General features: G+C 40.4%; 1 protein-coding gene across 1 annotated transcript in view; it reads left to right on the forward strand.

The window, feature by feature from the left end:
- Positions 1-6470: 6470 nt before the first annotated feature.
- lrp1ba (low density lipoprotein receptor-related protein 1Ba) overlaps positions 6471-16828 on the forward strand; it is a 453831-nt gene continuing 443473 nt past the window's right edge. The window contains exons 1-13 of the mRNA XM_060911172.1: positions 6471-6506; positions 6693-6778; positions 6863-6965; positions 7152-7237; positions 7373-7441; positions 7543-7611; positions 7713-7781; positions 7883-7951; positions 8053-8121; positions 8223-8291; positions 8393-8461; positions 8563-8661; positions 8817-8890. Of these exons, the coding sequence (XP_060767155.1) occupies positions 6471-6506; positions 6693-6778; positions 6863-6965; positions 7152-7237; positions 7373-7441; positions 7543-7611; positions 7713-7781; positions 7883-7951; positions 8053-8121; positions 8223-8291; positions 8393-8461; positions 8563-8661; positions 8817-8890 (967 nt within the window). The remainder of the gene's footprint in view (positions 6507-6692; positions 6779-6862; positions 6966-7151; positions 7238-7372; positions 7442-7542; positions 7612-7712; positions 7782-7882; positions 7952-8052; positions 8122-8222; positions 8292-8392; positions 8462-8562; positions 8662-8816; positions 8891-16828) is intronic.

Genomic DNA, 16828 nt, shown 5'->3' on the forward strand with positions numbered 1-16828 from the left:
CTCAGTAGTTCTTTGTATGTAATTGATCAGGATGAGAAAATGGATCGTTTTGATGGTATGCATTATTGAAAGGGTCATTTCTAACAATATCGCTGATACTGCTTATATTTCACTGTCGTTTTTCAAACAGTCCTATTTCGCCATATCAAATACCCAAAATGTATCATATTATTCATATTTAAGTGAATAATCAATTCAGTCATCATAACTTGGCATTTTTAACCCAAGCAATCAAAAAGAGGAAATTTATTCAATATTTTCACTCATCTGTGAAGGAGGGGCTTTAATTCTTCATGATGGAGTTTAACTGTAAATCAATTTTACAAAACCATTTGAGTTGTAATCAAAATATAATTTAACTTTAAGTCGTGAGAATGATTACATTTTAATGCAGTGTGTAAATCTGCAACTTGTTCAGATGTGATATAAGTAATGATATCTTCACTGTAAAAAGAAACTAGTAAAGAAAAAAAAACATATGTTTCCATGTTGCATTAGTGATGAAAAAAGCAAATAATTGAATAAATCAGTGGGATATTGTGTGACAGTTTCAAACTTTTGTCTGTGTATTACTATTATGCTAATTGATAATTTAGTACAAAATAAGGGGTGTATCTACATGGCATCCTGCAGGCACAACAAAGTAAAGTTTAATAAAATGTATGATAACTGATGAACATTCGAAACTAAGGAGTAAAATTTAAAAATAATGATAACAAATATGTTTTTTTCTGTCCAATAATTGCATTTAAAGAAACAAATATATGCACAGAAAAAGATATTCCTTGGTTATTAAAGAGGGTTTTTAAATGTGTACATATTTCCATGTTACACGAGTGAACTTCAGAACATCGTTAATTTTTCCACAGTGGAGGCCAGATAAAGCAAGATGCTATCTTTATTCTTATTAAACATGACAAAAGAAACGTTGAGTGTTAAGTAAATGCAAAAAAAAAAAAAAAGTAAAATTAGAAAATTTATTTTTTGACCAGAATGTCCCAAATGAGAGAGCAGTTTCTGAGACGGACCTGTATAGACAATCATCCAGCTCTCCAGCCATCACAGATAGTATGATTGGGGCGGGGTTTATCAGTTTTTCCTGTCATGCACTGTTTTTGTTGTTGATTTTAATTTGCAATAGATGGCAGTGTGACTTCTGTTCACTTTCTTCCTTCATATTTAATTTTCATTTTCTGGTAACACTGATGTGATGGTCTGTGTGTTCAGACTAGGGATGTTAACCGATGACCGTTTGACCGGTGGCTGACCGAATCAACGTTAACCGGTTAATTTTTTTTTGGTTGTCGGTGAAAAAAAAAAAACAATCGTTTTGAAGCTGCCGATTTTGGAGCGGAGAACCTGGAATTCTGTGTTTGTAAACGCTTGGGGCATGCCATACGGTGTAAGGACGACAGCTGACAAATCAGAAACACCCATTCAGTCATGTCCCACCCTCCCGCCCCAGTTAAAGACAGCTGACAAATCAGAAACACCCATTCAGTCATGTCCCACCCTCCCGCCCCAGTTAAAGACAGCTGACAAATCAGAAGCACCCATTCAGTCATGTCCCACCCTCCCGCCCCAGTTAAAGACAGCTGACAAATCAGAAACACCCATTCAGTCATGTCCCACCCTCCCGCCCCAGTTAAAGACAGCTGACAAATCAGAAGCGCCCCTTCAGTCATGTCCCGCCCCAGTTGAACACAGCTGCCACCAGTGTTGCCAGATTGGGTGGTTTCCCGCCCATTTGGGCAGTTTTAAGTGGATTTTGGCGGGTTTTGAACATATTTTGGGCTGGAAAACAGCAATATCTGGCAACATTGGCTGCCACTCGGCGAGAGAAAAGTGTAGACACAGGGTTTTCAGCTTACAAATTACTATTCTGTTTTTTTTTTTTTTTAATTATTATTAGAAGGCACATGGAGTTTAGTCCTGCCTTGGCCAGTGCATTCTGAAAGTATGTTTCGGTCTGTAGCCAACAATGCATGTTATTGTAGATTATATCGCTCCACACAAACTAAAGGCGCAGATGCCGACTTTTTCACTGCTTTTTCATGGACTGTAACGGCATTTGCTTATGTAGTAATTTTAATACAGAATTTACTCTGTTGAAATTATTCAGACACTCCAACGCCCCCCCCCCCCTAAAAAAAAATCGGATCTGCACGAGCCGTGAAAAAGGCGCGCCGTTTGCATCCCTGTTTAAACTCATAGGTTAACCGACTTTAACCAGCTAATGAGGCTCGGTGGTCGGTCAAGATCTTTTTTAGTTTTCGCCATCCCTAGTTCAGACACAGTAAGTACACTGCTGCGAGTGTAGAACACAGAGACTGAGAGAGCATTTAGAGACATTGAGACACATTAGTGAGGAAGTAGGACGTAACGATTATTAAAATAGTGATTTTTAGTATTCAGATACAGGGGTCTCAAACAATGAATCAGGTATTCAGATATTTTCAAACACAGGGTTGCATACAGTAACACAGTCAGAGGAAAGAGTTGTCTGCCCTCTTCCACATACTCATAGAAGCTAATGAATGTTGCTGTGATTGACAGGGTGTGTATGCCCCTCCCATCCAAAGAGCACAACCAGTTTTTCTTGTCTGGACTCCCAGCCAAGAAACAGCTGTGGCACTGTTGGGATTTGACTTTATAGCCTCCTGATGATAGGACAAACACATTTCTGTTGTCCCATACAGGAGCCCTGAATGTATTTAAGGCTGCATAACGTTCGAGAACACCTGCGCTAAGCCATCTTGAATACTTTTGTGGAAATTGATCAAGCCTTTGACATTTCTGACTTCCTGGTTAAAAATGAAATACATCACAGAATCAAATCACAAATTAGAAGCTGTTTCATGAGCACTTTAAATCCAAACACAGCCTCCATTACTAGTGTGTAGCAGTCTAGTGTCATCAGATCCTTTTCACACTGGACCATATGAAAAAAGCAGGAGAGCCCTTGAGAGAACACATGCACATCAGAAGAGAGAATTACGGCTGGGCTACATCGCTGCATTGACCACAAATGTATTCTTATATTTCTCTAAGATCATTATCACCACATAAAAACAGCACAGCCAGTACCGTTACTGTCACTCACACACACGCACGCACACACAAATGAAGCATGGATATGTATTTCGAATAAAAGATATGACACAGAGAATCTGTACTACACCTGAGTGAAAGTGGGACACTCAGAATAAAATTAGATTTGATATTCCTATCCTGGGTCACGTGTAGAAACGAAAGGCCGCTGGATGCATTACTGTTGGTGATTAATTCATACCTCAGTCCCATTTAGGGCTTTTAGACGCTTTTAAGTGCCTGGAGATGCGTTCATGAGGGGGAGATTAGGGTCTTTAGTCATTACTTAATATATATATATATATATATATATATATATTACCCTGTGCTGTTAACCTCTGGTGGCGTGCTAATGCTAATTTTTTAATATATGGGTACCATTACATCACTGTCTGGACACATAGGCTGAAGTAATACGTTTTATCAGTAAAGTGTCTGATGACACTGTAGGGCTGTGGAAATAATTTTTGTGACATCAGCTGTACAGGTATGATGATGTTCACGCTGACGCCGTGCTAATATTGTCATGACATAATAACTACCATAGTAAAAGTGCTCAAGCGCTTGGTGATTGTTTAATGAGGGGAAGCAAAGGTCTTTTTTTTTTTGAAGAAACAAAATTATATATATATTTGAAGTATTTAAATAACTTCAGCACTAAATAATAATCAAAATCTTGTTTTTTTAAAGCAGAACACATGTAATATCATATTAGCTGCTGAGGTCATGCTTTATGATATTATTATAATATTGTATTTAAATTATTGTGGGTGGCACGGTGGTGTAGTGGTTAGCACTGTCACCTCACAGCAAGAAGGTCCTGGGTTCGAGCCCCGTGGCCGGCGAAGGCCTTTCTGTGCGGAGTTTGCATGTTCTCCCCGTGTCCGCGTGGGTTTCCTCCGGGTGCTCCGGTTTCCCCCAAAGACATGCAGGTTAGGTTAACTGGTGACTCTAAATTGAGCGTAGGTGTGAATGTGAGTGTGAATGGTTGTCTGTGTCTATGTGTCAGCCCTGTGATGACCTGGCGACTTGTCCAGGGTGAACCCCGCCTTTCACCCGTAGTCAGCTGGGATAGGATCCAGCTCGCCTGCGACCCTGTAGAACAGGATAAAGCGGCTACAGATAATGAGATGAGATGAGAATTATTGTTCAGTAAGAATGAGAGTCAACTGTCAAACTGTCACTGAGCTCTGAACAGAATTACACTATTACACATCAAAACTTCTGTACTTTGTCAATTCTAAAATATTTAGATTAAAATCTGAAAGGTGAGTTAACGATCCTGTGTAATGTTTTGTTATGATGAAAACGTTCAATAGGACAGCCCCGATATGCTAGCCTAGCTCTTCTAATGCTGCTCATAAAAAAAGACGCAAATATTAATTAAAACTTTAATTTTCCTCAGAAAGAATTGCAAAAACAGGAGAAAAAAATCAATGAAAATAAAATTATTTATTTATCAAAGTATTTTAATGAACTTATATAATTGTACCTTTGGCAGACCGATATAATGTCCATGTTACTATGATGAATCACGTTCATGAATGTGCTTATTTCTGTTTAATTAGTTTAACATAAACCTAATCTTATTTTTAGAGTTACATTTGTTAAACTGAAGTGGAACTTCTTCCCTTAACTTAAACTAACAAGGAAGTAATAATTAAATCACTGAACACTGAGCGGTGCTCAGTATATGACTCAGTAAAATTGGAAATGACTAAAACAATCTGTTTAAAACATTCTTCCTTTATTTTGTCTTTTTCTTTGTTGGTCAGGAGAGTGAGGTTGAAGCTGATGAATCAATCAGAATTATTGTGACAATCCTCTTGAACATCGTCACACAACAGCGTGTGTTCAGTGTTAAAACATTAACACAAGCCGGTTGTCCTGGAAAAGGGTTTATTTTAAAAGTGTTAATACGCTGTAGGTTTCAGGTTTCTTCTAAAAGAGGGTTAATTCTCCAACTTCTTTCACCAACATGTAAAGGGCATTGGGTTTAAATATAAAAATCTCATCATGACAGACTCAAAATTCCCAGCGGCTATAAGTGTGAGCGAGTTTTATTAGCCTAATTAAAGCGGAGAGGACAATGAGGTCGTTCTTCTTAATCCCTTAGCAACGTCACGCGATGTTCATTTCATCCTAAAATAAACGTGTAGTGTAGTAAATTCCCAGAGTTATAACTACTCGGCCCGACAGGACCATCTTGAACACATCACTGTTTCTAACTCTGATTACAGCATCATATTTTCAAACAGAACAACGTTTAATTCAATACAAATCTGTTATAATTTCACTTCACTCATCACGGTGGACCCTCATCGCTATGAGAAGAACGCTGCTGAGAATGTGTGGGGAGAGGAATATTGGTGTATTAAAGGGGAAATCTGCTCAAAGTAAGGAAGAACTGTAAATCATTTTAATGATTTTGGCCCTCAGGCTTGTTTTATGAAAAGTTCTGATCTAGCTTTATTAATTATTGGATTGTTTATTGGTTTGAGGGTGGACCACTTCATGGAGAATCGATTAGTCATTTCAGCTGAAGTGTAATGTCAATATCCTTCTAAGCACACGGTAAGGTGTCATCGCTCCAGACACTTCCGTCTATATTTCATACTGAAAGTCTGGGGACAAGGCAGGAGAATAATAATATTAATAATAATGCATTTTCTTTATAGGCGCCTTTCAAGGCACTCAAGGACACCTCACAACACACAATAAAAATCAACATACAAGGTCTAAAATACAATATAATAAAATAAAACTGCAAAAGTAATTTGCGCTGAAGTCAGACAGAAAGAGAAAGTCTGACAAAGTGTGTTTTCAGGTGGGATTTGAAGGTTAGAAGAGAATCAATATTACGAATGTCATGAGGAAGAGAGACAACTTGAATAAGTTACAAAAATAATGCTCCATCTCATCCATCCCTCGATCTTTCTTTCTTTCTTTCTTTCTTTCTTTCTTTCTTTCTTTCTTTCTTTCTTTCTCGATGTGCAGTGGTTTGCAGGGAATGTAACATATACCAAATGCATTATGGATAGAACTGTTGGATCGTAGGAGCAGCAGGAAGTTTCTGTCTTTTCTTTCTAAATCTCAGTGAAACAGCACTGCACGTTCAGGAAACCTAAATGACGAAGCAAAAATCGAAATGGATAAACATAAAGCAAAATTACGAAGAAGAATAACACACATGCTAAATGTGGGTAAATATGACTGTTTATTCAAAACATTATTTTGTTGAAGAAGCAATCAGCCCTTTAAAACCCAGCGTTATTTTTCGGCACTAAGCATCAACTTTATAAATCAGAAGGACAAAGAGATGAAACCCTGATTAAACACTGATGTTGAGTGTAACAGAGTTTGGTGTAACAGTGCTCTCAATGGAACGCTACCCTCAGTGTAACAGTACTCTCAGTGTAACAGTACTCTCAGTGTAACAGTGCTCTCAGTGTAACAGTGCTCTCAGTGGAATGCTACCCTCAGTGTAACAGTACTCTCAGTGTAACAGTACTCTCAGTGTAACAGTGCTCTCAGTGTAACAGTACTCTCAATGGAATGCTACCCTCAGTGTAACAGTACTCTCAGTGTAATAGTACTCTCAGTGTAACAGTACTCTCAGTGTAACAGTGCTCTCAGTGGAATGCTACCCTCAGTGTAACAGTACTCTCAGTGTAACAGTACCCTCAGTGTAACAGTACTCTCAGTGTAACAGTACTCTCAATGGAATGCTACCCTCAGTGTAACAGTACTCTCAGTGTAACAGTACTCTCAGTGTAACAGTGCTCTCAGTGGAATGCTACCCTCAGTGTAACAGTACTCTCAGTGTAACAGTGCTCTCAGTGGAATGCTACCCTCAGTGTAACAGTACTCTCAGTGTAACAGTACTCTCAGTGTAACAGTACTCTCAGTGTAACAGTACTCTCAGTGTAACAGTGCTCTCAGTGGAATGCTACCCTCAGTGTAACAGTACTCTCAGTGTAACAGTACTCTCAATGGAATGCTACCCTCAGTGTAACAGTACTCTCAGTGTAACAGTACTCTCAGTGTAACAGTGCTCTCAGTGGAATGCTACCCTCAGTGTAACAGTGCTCTCAGTGGAACGCTACCCTCAGTGTAACAGTGCTCTCAGTGGAACGCTACCCTCAGTGTAACAGTGCTCTCAGTGGAACGCTACCCTCAGTGTAACAGTGCTCTCAGTGGAACGCTACCCTCAGTGTAACAGTGCTCTCAGTGGAACGCTACCCTCAGTGTAACAGTGCTCTCAGTGGAACGCTACCCTCAGTGTAACAGTGCTCTCAGTGGAACGCTACCCTCAGTGTAACAGTGCTCTCAGTGGAACGCTACCCTCAGTGTAACAGTGCTCTCAGTGGAACGCTACCCTCAGTGTAACAGTGCTCTCAGTGGAACGCTACCCTCAGTGTAACAGTGCTCTCAGTGGAACGCTACCCTCAGTGTAACAGTGCTCTCAGTGGAACGCTACCCTCAGTGTAACAGTGCTCTCAGTGGAACGCTACCCTCAGTGTAACAGTGCTCTCAGTGGAACGCTACCCTCAGTGTAACAGTGCTCTCAGTGGAACGCTACCCTCAGTGTAACAGTGCTCTCAGTGGAACGCTACCCTCAGTGTAACAGTGCTCTCAGTGGAACGCTACCCTCAGTGTAACAGTGCTCTCAGTGGAACGCTACCCTCAGTGTAACAGTGCTCTCAGTGGAACGCTACCCTCAGTGTAACAGTGCTCTCAGTGGAACGCTACCCTCAGTGTAACAGTGCTCTCAGTGGAACGCTACCCTCAGTGTAACAGTGCTCTCAGTGGAACGCTACCCTCAGTGTAACAGTGCTCTCAGTGGAACGCTACCCTCAGTGTAACAGTGCTCTCAGTGGAACGCTACCCTCAGTGTAACAGTGCTCTCAGTGGAACGCTACCCTCAGTGTAACAGTGCTCTCAGTGGAACGCTACCCTCAGTGTAACAGTGCTCTCAGTGGAACGCTACCCTCAGTGTAACAGTGCTCTCAGTGGAACGCTACCCTCAGTGTAACAGTGCTCTCAGTGGAACGCTACCCTCAGTGTAACAGTGCTCTCAGTGGAACGCTACCCTCAGTGTAACAGTGCTCTCAGTGGAACGCTACCCTCAGTGTAACAGTGCTCTCAGTGGAACGCTACCCTCAGTGTAACAGTGCTCTCAGTGGAACGCTACCCTCAGTGTAACAGTGCTCTCAGTGGAACGCTACCCTCAGTGTAACAGTGCTCTCAGTGGAACGCTACCCTCAGTGTAACAGTGCTCTCAGTGGAACGCTACCCTCAGTGTAACAGTGCTCTCAGTGGAACGCTACCCTCAGTGTAACAGTGCTCTCAGTGGAACGCTACCCTCAGTGTAACAGTGCTCTCAGTGGAACGCTACCCTCAGTGTAACAGTGCTCTCAGTGGAACGCTACCCTCAGTGTAACAGTGCTCTCAGTGGAACGCTACCCTCAGTGTAACAGTGCTCTCAGCGGAACGCTACCCTCAGTGTAACAGTGCTCTGTGTAACAGTGCTCTCAGTGTAACAGTACTCAGTGTAACAGCGCTCTCAGTGTAACAGCGCTCTCAGTGTAACAGCGCTCTCAGTGTAACAGTACTCTCAGTGTAACAGCGCTCTCAGTGTAACAGCGCTCTCAGTGTAACAGCGCTCTCAGTGTAAAGTGTTCAGTGTATCAGTGTTCGGTGTAACAGTGCTCCTTGTGTATCAGTGTTCGGTGTAACAGTACTCTGTGTAACAGTGCTCTTTGTGTATCAGTGTTCCCAGTGTCACAGTGCTCTCAGTGTAACAGTGTTCGGTGTTCAGTGTTCACCCTGAAAACTTCACCTGATATGGCATAAACTTATCCTCTAATTCACACCTAAATCATCTCACATCACTGATTTCCTTTATTTCTGTCTGTGATGCAAATTCTCCTGTTCTCCCACTGAACCTACTGAAATGCAAACACGTGACAGCATCTGGGCTAACACACACACACACACACACACACACACACACACATACATACACACACACACACACACACACACACACACACACACACACACACACACACACACACACAGAGTGAAAGATGTGCTGCCAGCTTGCAGATGTCGCTCTGTGGCTTCCTGCCAGATACATGACATTTGGTCTTCTGTGTAAAGCAGATGAAGTGTGTGTGTGTGTGTGTGTTTATGCGTTTATGTACGTATAGTGGCATTTCACCAGAGAAAACTCATCCAAAACAAACACATGGACCCCAAAAGATCTGAGAAGTCCACAGAGAACACACACACACACACACAGACACACAGACACACACACACACACACATTAACCTCATCAACCAGAGGTGAATCTTTTGTGTTTTTAACTTTTCAGAAAAAAGTATGTCAATAGTAAGATATTTTATTAAAAATAAACCTTCTGAATATGGCGGCACGGTGGTGTAGTGGTTAGCGCTGTCGCCTCACAGCAAGAAGGTCCTGGGTTCGAGCCCCGGGGCCGGCGAGGGCCTTTCTGTGTGGAGTTTGCATGTTCTCCCCGTGTCCGCGTGGGTTTCCTCCGGGTGCTCCGGTTTCCCCCACAGTCCAAAGACATGCAGGCAGCGCTCGAAACTAACGATGTCCCGGGGACCATAAAAAATGTCATCGGGACACAAAATTATCATATCTGGGACAATCCCGGGACAATGGAAAAAAATAGATCTAGAAAAAAAAAGTTCGACATTAATATTATTTACAAAGCCGTAACACATACGTAGACATTCACCTAATTTGTTAATTTTAAAACGTTAACAGCGAAAAATACATAGTAGCTACACTTTCGATGCACCTGCATCCGTAGGCTACAGAGCAGCGCATTCTGTTCTAGAATCTTCGGCCGGTGTCCGCATTATATGGACTTGGAATGGAATCGCTACCGCACACGCTGAGCCGACTCTTGCCAGAACAAAAATGCTGAAGTGGTTGAAGCGGACCGACCGCGGGGAAGAAACTGAAAGCCCAGACATAACGTCTCCGGGACCTTCAGGATCCAAAGTGTCATCGCCTGGTCTGCAGGCAACGCTATAGCAACTGAATGAACTGAATGAACACTGTTAGACACGTTATAAAATACAACAGGAATGATGTGGATGATATTGACGGAAGATACCGTTCAACAGAATAAGTGAGTTTTCTTGGTGTCTTTCTAGTTCAGAAAGTTTAGTCAGTCAGCAGCACAACTAGGCTCGGACCTGGCACTATGCTGATGGTGCTAACATTTACACCCATGTTTCGGCAGCGAAAGTTCATAAAATGGATAACGGAAAGTTCATAAAAATGGATAACGGAAAGTTCATAAAATGGATAACGGAAAGTTCATAAAATGGGTAACGGAAAGTTCATAAAAATGGATAACGGAAAGTTCATAAAATGGATAACGGAAAGTTCATAAAATGGGTAACGGAAAGTTCATAAAAATGGATAACGGAAAGTTCATAAAAATGGATAACGGAAAGTTCATAAAATGGATAACGGAAAGTTCATAAAATGGGTAACGGAAAGTTCATAAAAATGGATAACGGAAAGTTCATAAAATGGGTAACGGAAAGTTCATAAAATGGGTAACGGAAAGTTCATAAAAATGGATAACGGAAAGTTCATAAAATGGATAACGGAAAGTTCATAAAATGGGTAACGGAAAGTTCATAAAAATGGATAACGGAAAGTTCATAAAATGGGTAACGGAAAGTTCATAAAAATGGATAACGGAAAGTTCATAAAATGGGTAACGGAAAGTTCATAAAATGGGTAACGGAAAGTTCATAAAAATGGATAACGGAAAGTTCATAAAATGGGTAACGGAAAGTTCATAAAAATGGATAACGGAAAGTTCATAAAATGGGTAACGGAAAGTTCATAAAAATGGATAACGGAAAGTTCATAAAATGGGTAACGGAAAGTTCATAAAAATGGATAACGATCTCATCTCATTATCTGTAGCCGCTTTATCCTGTTCTACAGGGTCGCAGGTAAGCTGGAGCCTATCCCAGCTGACTACGGGAGAAAGGCGGGGTACTATGCTGATGGTGCTAACATTTACACCCATGTTTCGGCAGCGAAAGTTCATAAAATGGATAAAGGAAAGTTCATAAAAATGGATAACGGAAAGTTCATAAAATGGATAACGGAAAGTTCATAAAAATGGATAACGGAAAGTTCATAAAAATGGGTAACGGAAAGTTCATAAAATGGGTAACGGAAAGTTCATAAAAATGGATAACGGAAAGTTCATAAAATGGGTAACGGAAAGTTCATAAAAATGGATAACGGAAAGTTCATAAAATGGGTAACGGAAAGTTCATAAAAATGGATAACGGAAAGTTCATAAAAATGGATAACGGAAAGTTCATAAAATGGATAACGGAAAGTTCATAAAATGGGTAACGGAAAGTTCATAAAAATGGATAACGGAAAGTTCATAAAATGGATAACGGAAAGTTCATAAAATGGGTAACGGAAAGTTCATAAAATGGGTAACGGAAAGTTCATAAAAATGGATAACGGAAAGTTCATAAAAATGGATAACGGAAAGTTCATAAAATGGGTAACGGAAAGTTCATAAAAATGGATAACGGAAAGTTCATAAAAATGGATAACGGAAAGTTCATAAAATGGGTAACGGAAAGTTCATAAAAATGGATAACGGAAAGTTCATAAAAATGGATAACGGAAAGTTCATAAAATGGATAACGGAAAGTTCATAAAATGGGTAACGGAAAGTTCATAAAAATGGATAACGGAAAGTTCATAAAATGGATAACGGAAAGTTCATAAAATGGGTAACGGAAAGTTCATAAAAATGGATAACGGAAAGTTCATAAAAATGGATAACGGAAAGTTCATAAAATGGATAACGGAAAGTTCATAAAATGGGTAACGGAAAGTTCATAAAAATGGATAACGGAAAGTTCATAAAATGGGTAACGGAAAGTTCATAAAATGGGTAACGGAAAGTTCATAAAAATGGATAACGGAAAGTTCATAAAATGGATAACGGAAAGTTCATAAAATGGGTAACGGAAAGTTCATAAAAATGGATAACGGAAAGTTCATAAAATGGGTAACGGAAAGTTCATAAAAATGGATAACGGAAAGTTCATAAAATGGGTAACGGAAAGTTCATAAAATGGGTAACGGAAAGTTCATAAAAATGGATAACGGAAAGTTCATAAAATGGGTAACGGAAAGTTCATAAAAATGGATAACGGAAAGTTCATAAAATGGGTAACGGAAAGTTCATAAAATGGGTAACGGAAAGTTCATAAAAATGGATAACGGAAAGTTCATAAAATGGATAACGGAAAGTTCATAAAATGGGTAACGGAAAGTTCATAAAAATGGATAACGGAAAGTTCATAAAATGGGTAACGGAAAGTTCATAAAAATGGATAACGGAAAGTTCATAAAATGGGTAACGGAAAGTTCATAAAATGGGTAACGGAAAGTTCATAAAAATGGATAACGGAAAGTTCATAAAATGGGTAACGGAAAGTTCATAAAAATGGATAACGGAAAGTTCATAAAATGGGTAACGGAAAGTTCATAAAAATGGATAACGGAAAGTTCATAAAATGGGTAACGGAAAGTTCATAAAAATGGATAACGATCTCATCTCATTATCTGTAGCCGCTTTATCCTGTTCTACAGGGTCGCAGGTAAGCTGGAGCCTATCCCAGCTGACTACGGGCGAAAGGCGGGGTACTATGCTGATGGTGCTAACATTTACACCCATGTTTCGGCAGCGAAAGTTCATAAAATGGATAAAGGAAAGTTCATAAAAATGGATAACGGAAAGTTCATAAAATGGATAACGGAAAGTTCATAAAATGGATAACGGAAAGTTCATAAAAATGGATAACGGAAAGTTCATAAAATGGGTAACGGAAAGTTCATAAAAATGGATAACGGAAAGTTCATAAAAATGGATAACGGAAAGTTCATAAAATGGATAACGGAAAGTTCATAAAAATGGGTAACGGAAAGTTCATAAAATGGGTAACGGAAAGTTCATAAAAATGGATAACGGAAAGTTCATAAAATGGGTAACGGAAAGTTCATAAAAATGGATAACGATCTCATCTCATTATCTGTAGCCGCTTTATCCTGTTCTACAGGGTCGCAGGTAAGCTGGAGCCTATCCCAGCTGACTACGGGCGAAAGGCGGGGTACACCCTGGACAAGTCGCCAGGTCATCACAGGGCTATGGATAACGGTAATGGTGAAAATGATAAGTTGGCCTTATAAGTGCCCACAGATGTTCAAGGTATAAGTAGATGAAATGAACATAAAAGGGGTCTCATTTTCAACTAAAGTGTACTGCAGATGTAGGGAGTTGAAACATTTTCTGAATGAGCTAGTTGGCCCCTTTAAATAAACGGGTATCTATTATCAGTATCAGTGAGATCGCCAAAGTTTAATAAACTGAAAATGCAATAACTGTAATTTTGAAGTAGATGATGTATAGGACATGTGTCGCTTGTGTCTTGTGACTTATTGTAAAAATGATATAAAGGGTTCAAAATCACATAGTTACAAATATAATAGTAACTTCATATGATAATATTAACCACTGGTTATTTCAGAGAGGAAAAAAATGGGGACACTATTGCTTCCATTCGGGACAATACAACACAGAATTCGGGACCACTGGGGGACACAAAGAAAAAAAGTTAATTTCGAGCCCTGCATGCAGGTTAGGTTAACTGGTGACTCTAAATTGAGCGTAGGTGTGAATGTGAGTGTGAATGGTTGTCTGTGTCTATGTGTCAGCCCTGTGATGACCTGGCGACTTGTCCAGGGTGAACCCCGCCTTTCACCCGTAGTCAGCTGGGATAGGCTCCAGCTTGCCTGCGACCCTGTAGAACAGGATAAAGCGGCTACAGATAATGAGATGGATGGATAAATCTTCATATCATTTTGAGAACCTTTAGTCCTTTGTGGTCCTCACAGACTGTCTGTCTGTCCACCACTTGGTTCCCCACAGCTCTAGAGTCCAGGATCCAATCTTGAATTTGTCTGTGGAGTTTCAGATGTTCTCCCTGTGTCCATGTTGGTTGCCAGCAGGTTTTCCGGTGTCCTCCCACCTCCCAAGCACATACCAGGAGGTAGATTGACACAGATACCCCCTAGGTGTGAATGTGTGTGTGTGTGTGCATGGTGTCCTGTGATGGACTGGAATTCGCACCACATGTTTCTGAGACAGGACACTGGGACCAACAGTGCTTATTCCTCATATATTTTAAGGCAAAGCATCCAACTGCTGCGGAGATATTACCTTACGTCTTTTGCCTTCCCAAGTTTCAGGTGAACTCAAATCCTGTTTGTTAACTTCACGTCAGGTCACTAAATATATGTGAAAGCGGCTAGAGATAATGAGAATGAGATGAGAAGTTTGGTGTTTGAGGTGACAGATCTCTGCTACTGAAATTAAAAAGTGAACGCTGCCATGTTCCAAACGATTACCCCGACGGTTTTGTACAAAATTCTGAAAACGAGTGATGCGATGTCTATCTGAAGTGAAACTATGTCCATTTTAGCTACAAAGGCTTTGATTCTTTATTTCTACACAAGTCATCATGACGTCAGTCTCTGAGAATATTCATGATAATTAGATGTATTGCACTGTGATTTTCTCATCATGCAATGCTTCAGTTTCATTGTTAAAAAGAGCTTCAGGAAGCTTCGTGCTGCTCTTGTACAAACCATATTCCAATAGGTAAACGTTTAAACTCTGAAAAGTCCAAACAGCGAGGCTGTAATCACTGCCTGAAACACGCAGAGCACATTTTTCTGATTCTTTCTCTCTCTCTTACTACTCCAATTCACTGACTGTTGTTTTATTGAGTTTTTCAGCAGAAACCATCTGCCACCACACCAGAATTTTCTCAGGTCTTTCTCTTGCCGTTTGGCTTCTTTTGGCTTCTGAGAAGAGAGACATCTGTCCGTTTTGTGTCTCTTTATTTTCTGGAATAATCCGGTGGCAGCTGGAAGCGGAGTGTAAAACTGATTCAGATTCCATCACACAAACGTTCCCATTTTCCCCAAATACAGATACAAAAAAAACCATGATGATGTCACAGTGTGCTGAACACACACACACACACACACACACACACACACACACACACACACACAAGAGTTTTAATGGGTTTTCTGGTGTTAAATTACCCGTCATGCATCACTGAAATGAGAGCTAATGAACATTTTATAAACTACAGAAATAAACATCTGTGGCTTAAATATGAACAAAACTCTTTAGCGTTTAATAGATGTGTGTGTGTGTGTGTGTGTGTGTGTGTGTGTGTAAATGCAGCAATCTTTAATGATTTACAGGAGAATTAACTAGCATGGCTTCTAAAGTGTTTAGGATTAAAAATACTGAAAATGATGTGGGATAGATAGATAGATAGATAGATAGATAGATAGATAGATAGATAGATAGATAGATAGATAGATAGATAGATAGATAGAATTTATTCAGGTAAAAATCCCATGCAAGTTAGAACTAAACAAATACAAAACAATTGATAAACATGAAACTAAACCAAGGATAACACAATAAAGTGTAGAAAGACTTATTTCCATTGTGGTATCAGTACATTTATTATTAAGGATTAGGTCTGTCATGGCCAGGTGGGCGCAACATTTGAATAATTCCTGCCTGTGTTCATAAAGATGTTTTTATGAATTTTCAGTAGTCAGTAATATGACCGACAGGAGGAACATCCAATCACAAATAAGCGTTCTGGACCAGAAGTCAGTTTTCCAGACAGATTTTTTTCAGTGATTGAATGACTCACTTTTACTCAGCGAGTCAGCTTTCAAAACAACACCGAACCAATAAAGTCTTTATGAAGTCTTGTGAGATGAAAGTGTGTCTTTAATTGTAATGTGCTCTTTGTTGGACTTCCTGGTGTTCTGGTGATAACTGTGAAAGAGAAATACAGGTAGTCGTCGACTTATGACCTATGCAACTTACGACCGATCGACTTTACGACCGTCTGGTTATGACTGGCAAGTGTTTCCCAGCTGAGCTAGCTGAGCGTACGACAGTTTCCGCCCCAGCTCCCGGCAGTCTCTCACCGCGTACAACAGTTTCCGCCCCAGCTCCCGGCAGCCTCTCGCCGCGTACAACAGTTTCCGCCCCAGCTCCCAGCAGCCTCTCGCCGCGTACAACAGTTTCCGCCCCAGCTCCCGGCAGCCTCTCGCCGCGTACAACAGTTTCCGCCCCAGCTCCCGGCAGCCTCTCGCCGCGTACAACAGTTTCCGCCCCAGCTCCCGGCAGTCTCTCACCGCGTACAACAGTTTCCGCCCCAGCTCCCGGCAGTCTCTCACCGCGTACAACAGTTTCCGCCCCAGTTCCTGGTTTATGAAACGAGCAAGTGCTCCCGCCAGCCCGAGCGCTGCAACAGCTGATGATGACGTAGACGACCCACAGCCAAGCACCAGTGATGCCAGCGGTCACTAAGTTTTGTATTTTGCTATGTTTTACATTTGTATTTTGGTATGTTTCAAACTAAAATGTTTTCTATTTTTCACACCTGTATTTCGTATTTTTTGTTTTGCACATATTAAACGAATTGTACTGTACGCAGTGTAGTATGCAGTGTTTGACTTCAACCAAATAATGAGCCAAGGTAATGAAATAAGAAAATGTTGATAAAATAAGACTTTAAGATGATTACAATATCAT

Source organism: Neoarius graeffei, chromosome 27 (genome assembly GCF_027579695.1).
Source record: "Neoarius graeffei isolate fNeoGra1 chromosome 27, fNeoGra1.pri, whole genome shotgun sequence".
NCBI lineage: Eukaryota > Metazoa > Chordata > Actinopteri > Siluriformes > Ariidae > Neoarius > Neoarius graeffei.